Here is a 15,305-nt window from a genome sequence, read left to right as displayed (position 1 = left end):
ATTATACAAATAAGAAATAAAGCCGGTAACACACATAAGGGAAGCGGTCATCAGTTTTCAATGATGCCGGGCAGACAATGAATATTCCAGGCATGAATTCCATATCAACGTTCAAATTCGTAGTCCGTGAATGAGTTCCATGTAAAATAACAATAACACACTAGCAATAAAAGCCCAAGTCCGTGTCATCTAGTTCGTTAACATCGTCAAAATATAGAACTTAGGATCAAGCGATTTGACTTCTGCCTTTATTTACACGTTCGACTTTCACACACATAACACAGAGTTTCCAACTGCTGTGCGACAAGACTTTCTGAATATGTATTATTTTAAAAATCACCATATATCTGTTTAAGGGTGTGGCAGACTGTAGCAAAAGGCGCTTTGCTTCGATGCTTGTGTGTGTACTGGATAGACAACTATAAGATAAACATCATGCAGGTTGTGGAGAAGTGAAACAAGTTGAATTTTTATGGTCTATTCATGTCTGCCTCTGTAAGTACAGTTTTACTAATACTTGATTGTTTCTACACAGACAGGACAAACAGCTTTACACCTAGTTGCGCAACGTGGTGGAATGGATATTCTACGTCGACTGGTAGAGATGAGCGCTGATATAAACGTACAGGATGAGGTATGTGGTTATGGGCTATGGAATGTTTTGACACAATTTATGTTCTGTTCTGTTCTGTTAACCATCACTCACTGTGTATTTTAAAATTGTGCTTTCTTTCTTTTAGCAATGTGTTATAGTTTGTGTGCTATTTTCATTTCATATCATTAAACACGTACAGCATAGAGAGTAAAACCAGAGCCGCGACGACAATGTGATAGTCGGCAACTGGTCAGACATAACTGGTGAAATACAGCTTCTTGTCAGTTTACCTGAGTCAAAATTTTATTATAACTGTTGATGTCAAAGGCATAAATACTAGCAATTTACACGCCCCTTAGCACCATGGCTTAAGCAGAATAAATTAAAAAAGATGCAGGGATGTTAACTGCAATTTATTAGTCGTGGTGGTCTAGAAATTCTCACAATGCTGTTTTGTCATTCCATTTGACATACAATTACAATAAAGCACACCAAAGGGATCAGACCACGGATAGCCTTAGTCTACCATCCAAATCTTGGTATATGCAGACGTTCAGTTGTGTGGTTGTTTATTCCAGTAGTTTCAACCTGGCCGGTTCTGTCGTTTAGATCACTGTGTTCGATTCGAAACCTTTATTAGTGATGTCTTTATTAATAAGGAACATATGTTCTCACTATTCTTCGATTATAAAAATGTCGACGACACGGCTTGGAATTATGGAACCTTAAAAGATCTATCAGATCAGGGTCATACAGTCCGCTTACCATTATGTATATCTAAAATTTTATCTGACCATGAATGAAAGGAAGGTACAGGTGGGGCTCACTCTTTCTAACTTTCATGATTAGGAAATGGGTGTACCCCAGGGCAGTATACTATCACCAACACTGATTAGCATAAAATGAATAGCTTAGCCCAAAACTGTGGCATCTGACACAGTGGGTTCTTTGTATGTTTAGGACTTTCTTATGTGCTACGGTGCTAACAAAACAAGAATAATATCGAACAAATTCAACACGATGAAGATAGGGCACCTAACCGCAGGCTAAGCGGAATGAGACACAGTCACAAAGCAGAGCGACAGAGATTCTGGACGCTCTGTCCATATCTACAAGAGAATTATACTCACTGTAAAGCTGAAGAAACTTTGAGTGAAGACGTTTGGTGGAATAACCTTGACACACTAGTTTTTACAGAAATAACTCGTAACTTTAAGTCTCCTCTCTGGCTTCTTTCCACAAGGCAATTTAATTTTTTTATCTAACAGAATGAGTCTAATACAAATCCTTTCACAATTCAATGACATTTTACTGATTATAAAGGCTAATTACCCGGATTATAAATTTTTATATACTGATGGGTCAAAGGATGGATACAGGGTTGCCTCTGCGGCTGTCTTAGAACAGCGCGTGTCTTTGTTTTGTCTTCAATATTCTCCAATCTTCTATGCTGAGGTCAGCGCTATGCTTCTGGCCTCATCACATGTTTCTTCCTGCTGTACCCAGAAAGCAATCATATGTAGTGATTTACTCTCCACCATTTTGGCAATACAGCAAAATATATTTTAAAAATTTTAGCATTACATAATAAACTAATTAAAAAAGATAAAGATATAATATTCTGTCGGATACCGAGTCATATTGGTATCCATGAAAACACAGTGCTAGACAGGAAGGCAAAGTCTGCCTTAAATAAATCTATATGGAAAATAACAATATTTTATATTGATTTTCCATCGAACATTCTTAAATATATTCGTCGTCTTGGGCGGGGTGAATGTACGTAATAAACTACACGCTATTCACCCTGTTATTGCCTATAATTCGGGTACACGTGATATGTCTGGAAGAGACTGCGTAGTTTAAACGAGGTGTCCTGTTGGGCTTTCTCGTTTAACTCACAATTTTAATTTGGGTACGGGCACAGTCCTACGGTGTGCTGGACGCGATGCTATGTTCGGCAAAGACTCCACACAGTCAACTCTGTATTAAAACACTTGAGGGCCATTGGCCTATATCACGAAATATGAATTTTACTGACCATTATTATTAATATTCATATGGATAGAAAGATACATGGATATACAGTTTGTAGAAAACTATTTTAAACCTCGTGGTTTTCGAGTTTTAACGGTTTTGACTTTTCTTGTCTGTTTTTGAACATGTTTGTTTAATTTTTTATGTTTTCACCATCATGTCGAAACCAATCACCGCCTCTTGTTCTCGCCACAATATATCTGAAACATTGTCAATGTGGTATTAAGCCGAAATCATTCATTCAATTTTACTCCACTTTGAGGTATGACGTCTACAAATCTAGCAGGAGCCTTTTAAAAATTTGCTGTGTACTGATTTCAGTCATTTATATCATACGTAACAGGCTGGGATGACACCTTTACATGAGGCGGCAATACATGGTAACGAGTGCTTTGTTCGCATTTTGCTGGAGCAGGGCGCCAACGTCAACATACAGAATAGAGTAAGTAGTTGTATTCAATGGTTCAGCAACAGAGTTTCCAGCTGGTGTGGTGCAAGACTTTCTGGAGACTCATTTTGTCAAGAACAACTGTTCAAATTTATTATTTATTCATATTTAGATGTATACCCCTATATATGTTGTTAAATTCGGGTGTAAAAATATTGAAAAAGGGTGCATTAACCAGAGTAATTTGGCACCTAAAATCACCAGATAATTATGAAGCTGGTTTTATGCATATTTTCCGCCAACACACGTTAGTCCCCACTGAATTACATGTAAGACATACACGTCCGACTTTTACCAGCGCCAGCGTTCAGAGCTTCGCCATTTAGTTTAGTGTTAAAAAAGGTACAAGAATGACAACAAGCACGTGGAATTTCTCCACGAAATGGTTTGCCGTTCTGCATACATTTGTAAAAACTGGTCGTAAAAGAAAAATGGAGTTAGCGTTTTTTCAAGATTACAAACTATTTGGCACTCGGGAAGGCATGGATACACAGCAGAAGAAGGAAGGATTTTATACACAGCCGTATGTATTCTTGATAGTGTACAGCTCAAAGTTGCTCAATCGGTTTTTTTGACTTTTGTTGTTTCGATATAGTAAAACAAAAGCTCATCATGTGGGCTAACAACATTTATTGATCGAGACGAACTCTACAAACCATCTGAACAGTAACCCAATACACAGTTTGGGTAAATGTGTATTTCTTTACGTGTTTGCCTGAGCATACCAACTGAAAGGTGGTGTATACTGGCAAATATTCAACGGCTTCCCTCTAACAGTTATATTTTAATTGGATTTATCAAACTCAAGATCGTGTGAAGAATTAATGAATACCCATACTCGGTCTATTACACTTCTGAGTGTGTGGAAAGAAGGCTTTTTCTCCTGAAGTTTTGGGCACCCCAAAGATGCTGAGCTGTGAACTGCTAATCTTTAAATTTTAAACACTTAAGCGCATTTTTAGTGGGGAAATCTCTGAGCTTATGATTTCCGCTGCTCCAGGGCAAGTCAAACTACTCACTGGAAGTTATGTGAATACAACTTGGCATTGCATCAAACTGCAAGTGAAAGAAATTCTATAACCTTGAACACCTAAATACAAACGTCAAGTCCGACATTCCTACACCATTCGTAGTCCGTAAAAGGGCGTTCCAAGTCGATAATCGCAAGATCCATTTCCAAAACAACGTTTGACACTAACTCCAAAGACAAAGATATGTAAGAAATTATAAAAATAAGAAATAAAGCCGGTATCACACAAAAGAGAAGCGGTCATCAGTTTTCAATGATGCCGGGCAGACAATGAATATTCCAGGCATGAATTCCATATCAAAGTTCAAATTCGTAGTCCATGAATGAGTTCCATGTAAAATAACAATAAAACAATAGCAATAAAAGCCCAAGTCCGTGTCATCTAAGGCATTAACATCGTCAAAATATAGAACTTAGGATCAAGCGATTTGACTTCTGTCTTTATTTACACGTTCGACTTTCACACACATAACATAGAGTTTCCAACTGCTGTACGGCAAGACTTTCTGAATATGTATTATTTTAAAAATCACCATATGTCTTTTTAAGGGTGTGGCAGAACGCAGCAAATGGCGCTATGTTTTGATGCTTGTGTGTGTACTGGATAGACAACTATAATATAAACATCATGCAAGTTGTGGAGAAGTGAAACAAGTTGAATTTTTATGGTCTATTCATGTCTGCCTCTGTAAGTACAGTTTTACTGATTCCTGATTGTTTTTACACAGACAGGACAAACAGCTTTACACCTGCGTGCGTCACGTGGTGGAATGTATCTTCTACGTCGACTGGTAGAGAATAGTGCTGATATAAACGTACAGGATGAGGTATGTGGTTATGGGCTATGGAATGTTTTGACACAATTTATGTTCTGTTCTGTTCTGTTAACCATCACTCACTTTGCACTTTTAAATTGTGCTTTTTTTCTTTTAGCAATGTGTTATAGTTTGTGTGCTATTTTCATTTCATATCATTAAACACGTACAGCATAGAGAGTAAAGCCAGAGCCGCAACGACAATGTGATAGTTGGCAACTGGTCAAACATAACCGATAGAATACAGCTTCTTGTCAGTTTACCTGAGTCAAAATTTTATTATAACTGTTGATGTCAAAGGCATTAATACTAGCAATTTACACGCCCCTTAGCACCATGGCTTAAGCAGAATAAATTAAAAAAGATGCAGGGATGTTAATTGCAATTTATTAGTCGTGGTGGTCTAGAAATTCTCACAATGCTGTTTTGTCATTCCATTTGACATTCAATTACAATAAAGCACACCAAAGGGGTCAGACCACGGATAGCCTTAGTCCACCAGCTAAATCTTGGTATATGCAGACGTTCAGTTGTGTGGTTGTTTATTCCAGTAGTTTCGACCTGGCCCGTTCTGTCGTTTAGATCACTATGTTCGATTCGACACCTTTATTAGTGATGTCTTTATTAATAAGGAACATATGTTCTCACTATTCTTCGATTATGAAAATGTCTACGACACGGCTTGGAATTATGGAACCTTAAAAGATCTATCAGATCAGGGTCATACAGTCCGCTTACCATTATGTATATTTAAAATTTTATCTGACCATGAATGAAAGGAAGGTACAGGTGGGGCTCACTCTATCTAACTTTCATGAGTAGGAAATGGGTGTACCCCAGGGCAGTATACTATCACCAACACTGATTAGCATAAAATAAATAGCTTAGCTCAAAACTGTGGCATCTGGCACAGTGGGTTCTTTGTATGTTTATGATTTTCTCATGTGCTACCGTGCTAATGAATAACATTGAGCATCTGCTGCAACTATATCTTTATAACATCGACAATTGTGCATCTGAGTTAGGTTTTACATTTTCCACGTCAAAAACCGTTAAAATACTTCATATACTTCACAAAGCGGCGAACAAATTCAACACGATGAAGATACGGCACCTAACGGCGGGCTAAGCGGAATGAGACACAGTAACAAAGCAGAGCCACAGAGATTCTGGACGCTCTGTCCATATCTACAAGAGAATTATACTCACTGTAAAACTTAAGAAACTCTAAGTGAAGGCGTTTGGTGGAATAACCTTGACACACTAGTTTTTGCAGAAATAACTCGTAACTTTAAGTTTCCTCTCTGGATTCTTTCCACAAGGCAAATTCATGTTTTATCTAACACAATGAGTCTAATACAAATCCTTTCACAATTCAATGACATTTTACTGATTATAAAGGCTAATTACCCGGATTATAAATTTTTATATACTGATGGGTCAAAGGATGGATACAGGGTTGCCTCTGCGGCTGTCTTAGAACAGCGCGTGTCTTTGTTTTGTCTTCAATATTCTCCAATCTTCTCTGCTGAGGTCAGCGCTATGCTTCTGGCCTCATCACATGTTTCTTCCTGCTGTGCCCAGAAAGCAATGATATGTAGTGATTTACTCTCTACCACTGTGGCAATACAGCAAAATATATTAAAAAATTTTTAGCATTACATACCAAACTAATTAAAAGAGATAAAGATATAATATTCTGTCGGATACCGAGTCATATTGGTATCCATGAAAACAAAGTGCTAGACAGGAAGGCAAAGTCTGCCTTAAATAAACCTGTATGGAAAATAACAATATTTTATATTGATTTTCCATCGAACATTCTTAAATATATTCGTCGTCTTGGGCGGGGTGAATGTACGTAGTAAACTACACGCTATTCACCCTGTCATTGGCTATAATTCGGGTACACGTGATATTTCTGGAAGAGACTACGTAGTTTAACCGAGGTGTCCTGTTGGGCATTCTCCTTTAACTCACAATTTTGTTGTGTTTACGGGCACTGTCCTACAGTCTGCTAGATGCGATGCTATGCTCGGCAACGACACCACACAGTCAACTGTAATAAAACACTTGAGGGCCATTGGCCTATATCACAAAATAGGAATTTTACTGACTATTATTATTAATATTCATATGGATGAAAAGATATATAGACATACAATTTGTAGAAAACTATTTTAAACCTCGTGGTTTTCAAGTTTTACCGGTTTTGAATTTCCTTGTCTGTTTTTGAACAAGTTTGTTTTTATTTTGATGTTTTCACCATCATGTCGAAACCAATCACCGCCTCTTGTTCTCGTCACAATATGGCTGAAACATTGCCAATGTGGCAATAAGCCGAAATCATTCATTCAGTTTTACTCCACTTTGAGGTATGATGTCTACATGGCTAGCAGGAGATTTTTAATAATTTGCTGTGTACTAATTTCAGTCATTTATATCATACATAACAGGATGCGATGACACCTTTACATAAGGCGGCATTACATGGTAACGGGTACTTTGTTCGCATTTTGCTGGAGCATGAAGCCAACGTCAACATACAGAATAGAGTAAGTGGCTGTATTTAATGGTTTAGCAACAGAGTTTCCAGCTGGTGTAGTGCAAGACTTTCTGAAACTCATTTTTTAATGAACAACTGTTCAAATGTATTATTTATTCATGATTAGATGTATACCCCTATATATGTTGTTAAATTCGGGTGTAAAAATATTGAAAAAGGGTGCATTAACCAGAGTAATTTGGCACCTAAAATCACCAGATAATTATGAAGCTGGTTTTATGCATATTTTCCGCCAACACACGTTAGTCCCCACTGAATTACATGTAAGACATACACGTCCGACTTTTACCAGCGCCAGCGTTCAGAGCTTCGCCATTTAGTTTAGTGTTAAAAAAGGTACAAGAATGACAACAAGCACGTGGAATTTCTCCACGAAATGGTTTGCCGTTCTGCATACATTTGTAAAAACAGGTCGTAAAAGAACAATGGAGTTAGCGCTTTTTCAAGATTACAAACTATTTGGTCCTCGGGAAGGCATGGATTTACAGCAGAAGAAGGAAGGATTTTATACCCAGCCGTATGTGTTTTTGACAGTGTACAGCTCAAAGTTGCTCAATCGGTTTTTTTGACTTTTGTCGTTTCGATATAGTGAAACAGAAACTCATCATGTGGGCTAACAACACTTATTAGTCGAGACGAACTCTACAAACCATCTGAACAGTAATCCAGTACACAATTTGGGTAAATGTGTATTTCTTTACATATTTCCCTGAGCATACCAACTGAAAGGTGGTGTATACTGGCAAAAATTCAACGGCTTTCCTCTAGTAGTTATATTCCAACTGGATTTATCAAACTCAAGATCGTGTGAAGAATTAATGAATACCCATACTCGGTCTGTTACACTTCTGAGTGTGTGGAAAGAAGGCTTTTTCTCCTGAAGTTTTGGGCACCCCAAAGATGCTGAGCTGTGAACTGCTAATCTTTAAATTTTAAACACTTAAGCGCATTTTTAGCGGGGAAATCTCTGAGCTTATGATTTCCGCTGCTCCAGGGCAAGTCAAACTACCCACTGGAAGTTATGTGATTAAAACTTGGCATTGCACCAAACTGCAAGTGAAAGACATTCTATAACCTTGAACACCTAAATACAAACGTCAAGTCCGACATTCCTACACCATTCGTAGTCCGTAAAGGGCGTTCCAAGTCGATAATCGCCAGGTCCATTTCCAAAACAACGTTTAACACTAACTCCAAAGACAAAGGTATGTAAGAAATTATACAAATAAGAAATAAAGCCGGTAACACACATAAGAGAAGCGGTCATCAGTTTTCAATGATGCCGGGCAGACAATGAGTATTCCAGGCATGAATTCCATATCAAAGTTCAAATTCGTAGTCCGTGAATGAGTTCCATGTAAAATAACAATAAAACAATAGCAATAATAGCCCAAGTCCGTGTTATCTAGGGCATTAACATCGTCAAAATATAGAACTTACGATCAAGCGATTTGACTTCTGTCTTTATTTACACGTTCGACTTTCACACACATAACATAGAGTTTCCAACTGCTGTACGGCAAGACTTTCTGAATATGTATTATTTTAAAAATCACCATATATCTGTTTAAGGGTGTGGCAGAGCGCAGCGAAAGGGGCTTTGCTTCGATGCTTGTGTGTGTACTGGATAGACAACTATAATATAAACATTATGCAGGTTGTGGAGAAGTGAAACAAGTTGAATTTTTATGGTCTATTCATGTCTGCCTCTGTAAGTACAGTTTTACTAATACTTGATTGTTTCTACACAGACAGGACAAACAGCTTTACACCTGGCTGCGTCACATGGTAGAATGTATCTTCTACGTCGACTGGTAGAGAACAGCTCTGATATAGACGTACAGGATGAGGTATGTGTTTGTGGGCTATGGAATGTTTTGACACAATTTATCTTCTGTTCTGTTCTGTTAACCATCACTCACTTTGTATTTTTAAATTGTGCTTTCTTTCTTTTAGCAATGTGTTATAGTTTGTGTGCTATTTTCATTTCATATTATTAAACACGTACAGCATATAGAGTAAAACCAGGGCCGCGACGACAATGTGATAGTTGGCAACTGGTCAGACATAACTGATGAAATACAGCTTCTTGTCAGTTTACCTGAGTCAAAATTTTATTATAACTGTTGATGTCAAAGGCATAAATACTAGCAATTTACACGCCCCTTAGCACCATGGCTTAAGCAGAATAAATTAAAAAAGATGCAGTGATGTTAATTGCAGTTTATTAGTCGTGGTGGTCTAGAAATTCTCACAATGCTGTTTAGTTTCCATTAGTTTCGACCTGGCCGGTTCTGTCGTTTAGATCCCTATGTTCGATTCGAAACCTTTATTAGTGATGCCTTTATTAATAAGGAACATATGTTCTCACTATTCTTCGATTATGAAAATGTCTACGACACGGCTTGGAATTATGAAACCTTAAAATATGTATCAGATCAGGGTCATACAGTCCGCTTAGCATTATGTATATTTAAAATTTTATCTGACCAGGAATGAAAGGAAGGTACAGGTGGGGCTCACTCTTTCTAACTTTCATGAGTAGGGAATGGGTGTACCCCAGGACAGTATACTATCACCAACACTGATTAGCATAAAATAAATAGCTTAGCTCAAAACTGTGGCATCTGGCACAGTGGGTTCTTCGTATGTTTATGATTTTCTAATGTGCTACCGTGCTAAAAAACACGAAAAATATCGAGCGTCAGCTGCAGCTTTGTCTTTCTAAGGCCGACAAATGTGCAGCTGAGACCGGTTTTACATTTTCCACTTCAAAAATCGTCAAAATACTTCATATACTTCACAAAGCGGCGAACAAATTCAACACGATGAAGATACGGCACCTAACCGCGGGCTAAGCGGAATGAGACACAGTCATAAAGCAGAGCGCCAGAAATTCTGGACTCTCTGTCCATATCTACAAGAGAATTATACTCACTGTAAAACTTAAGAGACTTTGAATGAAGGCGTTTGGTGGAATAACCTTGACACACTAGTTTTTGCAGGAATAACTCGTAACTTTACGTTTCCTCTCTGGATTTTTTCCACAACGCAAATAATTGTTTTATCTAACACAATGAGTCTAATACAAATCCTTTTACAATTCAATGACATTTTGCTAATTATAAAGGCTAATTACCCGGATTATAAATTTTTATATACTGATGGGTCAAAGGATGGATACAGGGTTGCCTCTGCGGCTGTCCTTAGAACAGCGCGTGTCTTTGTTTTGTCTTCAATATTCCCCAATCTTCTCTGCTGAGGTCAGCGCTATGCTTCTGGCCCCATCATATGTTTCTTCCTGCTGTACACAGAAAGCAATCATATGTAGTGATTTACTCTCCGCCATTATGGCAATACAGCAAAATATATTAAAAATTTTTAGCATTACATACCAAACTTATTGAAAGAGATAAAAAGTAGTATACACACTATAGGTTCTGGCACAATCCCCTCCCCCCTTGGTTCCCTCCCCATAACAAATAGAGGCCCCCAGCCCCTTCTGGGGTTCTATTAGACATACCAATTGCACCAGGTATGCTTTTACACCAACTGTGTATACAACATGCCAAGGGGTTACAATAAGTGCCGGTGGTTACCCATCTGCTGCACAGAGCTCTGTGGTAAGAGCTCTCTGGGGGAGTACTGCGGGATTCATTTAGCCAGTCTGCGGAAGGGTCTTGGCACCCAGCCATGTATTAGCTGTGGTCGGGGCGTTAAAAACCGACTTCGGCTTTGCATGGCATGTGGATATGATAATGCCCAGATGCGGGAAAGGCGGCAGAGGCGCAAGGCTTTCTTGGACGAGTTCAACCGGCTGGCGGCTATAGAAATTTACAATTAGAGAAACAGCACCACCAGGCAGATATCGGCGCTCGAAATTTAGAGTTAGAGAAACAGCACCACTAGGCATACGACGCGTACAATGAACCACCATCAAAAAACGCGAGCACTACGTGGGGAGTTTGAGACGCTCCTAGGTGTGCGGCTCAAGTACCCACGGTCCCGCAATCAATTGGAAGAATTGCAGGGGATCCTCGACAGGCATAAAATGGCTGTGGCTGAGTTGAAGCGGCTGCAAGACAGCAAGAACTCCCGAAGTAACGAGGAGTTGAAGCAAGATGTTAAGAACCTCCTCAGTAACGAGGAGTTGAAACAAGACGTCAAGAACCTCCTCAGTAACGAGGAGTTGGATAAATTGCTAGGCGGAATACAGGGTGAAAAGAAACTAGAATTCACTAACACCGGCCGGGCCATACGGAATCTCCTCCGGGCCTGGCAGATGGGCGTTCCCGAAGGCGTTTGGACGGACCCAGTAGCCTTCTTAGAAGAAATTTGAGCCATTATTCGCCAGAAGCTAGAAGAAGAGATCCTGGCACTCAACGGGGTTAAGTTCCAACATGGCGTCAGGGTTCAGTTGCGAAAGGACAACGCCGATGGCAGTGAAGAGTATACCAGCCAGTACTAAGGGGAAGGAGGGTTCTGGAAAAATGGGCCCGAAAGGACACTGAGCGCTTGGACTGGATCAACGACGAACTCCGCCGCCATGGCCACGCTGTCCAAACGTTCCGGGATGTCGACGCTGCAATCCGCGAGAATTCTAGGGTAACGGGCAAAACTCTTACACGCGATGCACGCGAGGCGCTGCTGGGCTCAGAACCACAGCTCTCCGATTTCTATGTGCCTGGTGAAGATCAAAAACACCGCGAGATGACCTTCGTCATCCTGGGAATTTGTGTGGTTGGGGGTGTGAGTTACGGAATCCCATGTGGTATCTAGAGATATATCGGCTTGGGCGCTCTGTCACAAAGCCTAATGAACCCGTGCTGTACTATCTAGACGATACGTCGGATGGCCCGCGACGGGGATTCGTTCGTGAGGAGTTGCTTATAGTGCCTCCCGATACTCAGCTTCCCCCGGATGGGGTTCTACGGCGTTAGTAGTTCCTCGAAGAGGATGTCCATTCCAGCCCACCCTGCGGTTGCCGTCAAGGAGGCGCATCTCTATGGCCATAAGCTAACGTTTGGACACCATCTTCGGCGATCCAGCGCTTACTATCGAAGGGGGACAGTGAGACCTTATTTAGGTGCTGCCCATAGATATGGTGACGCTCTGATCGCAGCACGTCCATACCGTGTCGGAAGATCTTCTCGAAGAGGGCTTCTTTATACTACTTATGTCGGATGCGCTTTTCCACAACTCCCTTTTTCACGCCCTTGGCCTTCTTAATGTTGGCTCCACCTGCCTCCAGAATGGAGTACATCTTGGGACGCAGACCAATGTATTCGGCGATCTGCCGCCCCGCGCACTCGTCCTTCATTTTCCCCAAGACCTTCATATTTGCTACGCTGTACAGGGGGTGGTCCTGTGGGTAATCTGAGGTGTCGTACAGGCTTGTATTCTCAGCTATATCCCTATAAACATCCTCAGTCTGAATCTCGAGTAGCAAACTATCCGTGTCAGTATAGAGGAGCTGGCAGCGCTCTCCGTACTGGGCCTTCATGTGGTTGTAGTAGAAGTCGTACATCAGGTGCTTGGAGAGATGTAGAATGCTCATGCCCACGTAGATAGGTCGGTTTAGGACTAGACGGGTCTTGTGCATCTGAATCGCTGCGAGGTCATCATCAAATGTGTTTGCCCGTGCGAAGCTCGGGCTGGCTATCAAGCGTCGGAGCTTGTCGTCTCCTCCAGAGCGTACCAGCTTGACGTCCACATGCTTCCGGAGGTTCTCCATGTTTTTTTCCGAAGACCGAGTTGTTCATTAGCTTGTACAGGTTCTTCTCGAATTTACTCGTGGCCGTTTTTCGGAGCTCGTTGTTCATCCTGATATAGGGTTCCATCCAAGGGCTCTGGGCGAATCTCAGGGCCCGGTGAACCTTGGTCAGGCGCATTCCCAGAGATAGATACAGCTGTAGGTTTCGGTAGTGCAGGACGTACCGTTCCTTGTTGCGGAGGTTGGGGACCAGCTTTTCGACCTGGGTAGGCGTTTTCTTGCCGAGAAGGCCATGCTGATAGTCTGAAATCCACCCTTTCTGGACCACCAGACGCTCCAAGGCTAATGGGTAGCCGTTATGTGCGTTATGTAGGTCGGCCGGATACTCTAGGTCGACCTCGAGGATGTAACCAGAAGGACTGTCGTGGGAGTGGGTAGCAATCGTTTCGCCGAGACGCCGCGCTTCATCTAACCAGTGGAAACCGCCCGTTGGAAGGAACTGACTCATAGCCCAGCCATATAGATTATTGGCGTCTAGGTATTGGATGTAGCTGTTTGGACTTTCTGGGTTGTATCCCTCCACATGCGGATTATTGGAGGAAATACCTCCTCGCAACCCCTTCTCAATGAAGAGATGTTGGTCGTAGTCGGTCAACAGCTCCAGCTCTACCCCGGTCTTCTTGAACAGCGCATCCCACGAGAGACCTGGGCTCGTAAAGTACTGAGCTGGGTCCAGTCCATACTGCCGTAAACAAGTCTTCCGGAAGGCCTGAAACACATCGGCCAATAGGAGCACGTCTGTACGGCAGTAAAGTCTCCCAGATTGGTGCAGTCAAATACCTTCCATACCTGTTGAGCGTGGATGTAGTCCTCATCGCTAATGCATCCGACTTTGAGCTTACTGTAGAAAGCCTCTTTGGGTGGGAGGCTGGACTCGTCGAAGCGCTCCCAGGAGTCCATATACTCATAGGGGTAGACACCCTTGCGCATGAGTAGCTTACGTTTTTCTTCGGCGGGCTCATACCGGGCTGTGATGTGGAAAGCCTCAGGTTTGTTGGCCTCTACCAGATTGTCAAGGGAAGTCGGTAAGAATTGAACGCTGTCGATGAAGCGGAGCTGCCCCAGCGAGAAGGAGATGTACTTTTCCGTGTTGTTGGGGATGCAGGAGATGCGGCCCTCCACCTTACTTATGGCTTGCATCAGGAGGTGCCCCTCGTAGCTCCATAGGTTGTGGAAGACTACTCGTATGGCTGTCTTGGGACCCAGCCGCAACTTTAGGTTGCATGCATTATGGGCCGCACCTCTGTACTTGCCGGTGATATGGCAGTGATCGCGCACAGAATCGGCGCCTAGAGGCTTCTCACACATGTGGCAGATTGTGGCGTTGTTGTGGGCCAGCCAGTCCTGGGGAGTCATCCTCATGGCTATAGGGTTAGCTAGAACATTTTGGATTTCCCGCTCCTCCTGTTGGAGAGCTCTGAGGAAGTGTTCCGTCGCGTCAGAGCCTCTGTATTCCACGGGGCGTTTTGTGCGGCCGTCGCAACGCACCTCAACATAGCAGTGACTGCAGGGCCCGTGGTGCTGATTCTTTTGAGTGCTGCTCTCTGTAGGTGACGGCGGCGGGCCTTCATCCTTTTTAGGTCAGAGCTTCAAAGTCGGCATATATGATAAACGGAGCCGGTAGCTGTTTGTGGTGGTTCTGAAAGGTGAACTTGTTTTCTCCTTCATTGGGGCATCTCCACCCTCACCGCCGTCTGGCCAATCCCACAGCATTCCGGCTTATGCGCCTAGAGCAGGTCCTCCCTTGCGTAGCCGTGTAGGCAGCGCTCGCAGAAGTGTTTGCGATTTAGCGGCTTACTTTCTTGGAACAGGAGACGAACGAGGTCTTTTATCCACGTATAATGGAATTTGCCTGCCTTCTCAATCAGCAGCAGATTGATTCGGGGCGTGTCGCCGGGCTTCTTGCTGAGGCGGTGCACGATCACGCCCTTGTCCCACCCAAACACGTTGATGGCAAGGTCGTTCTTCCCCTCCACTTTAGGGATCTGAGAGATGGGTGTGGGGGCGTCGATCCCCCCAAATTCAAGACCATAATTGGTGG

At 42.1% G+C, this 15,305-nt stretch overlaps 1 protein-coding gene across 1 annotated transcript in view; it reads left to right on the top strand.

Annotated features, from left to right (window-relative positions):
* The window catches only part of LOC135477071 (serine/threonine-protein phosphatase 6 regulatory ankyrin repeat subunit B-like), a 160,192-nt gene that overhangs the window by 108,519 nt on the left and 36,368 nt on the right, over positions 1-15,305 (top strand). Inside the window, exons 32-36 of the mRNA XM_064757224.1 lie at positions 536-634; positions 2,976-3,074; positions 4,839-4,937; positions 7,382-7,480; positions 9,243-9,341. Coding sequence (XP_064613294.1) covers positions 536-634; positions 2,976-3,074; positions 4,839-4,937; positions 7,382-7,480; positions 9,243-9,341 — 495 coding nt within the window. The remainder of the gene's footprint in view (positions 1-535; positions 635-2,975; positions 3,075-4,838; positions 4,938-7,381; positions 7,481-9,242; positions 9,342-15,305) is intronic.

This window comes from Liolophura sinensis, chromosome 10 (genome assembly GCF_032854445.1).
Source record: "Liolophura sinensis isolate JHLJ2023 chromosome 10, CUHK_Ljap_v2, whole genome shotgun sequence".
NCBI classification, from domain to species: Eukaryota; Metazoa; Mollusca; class Polyplacophora; order Chitonida; family Chitonidae; genus Liolophura; species Liolophura sinensis.
Note: the sequence above shows the minus strand (reverse complement) of the source record. Positions and strands in the feature narration are given on the sequence as shown.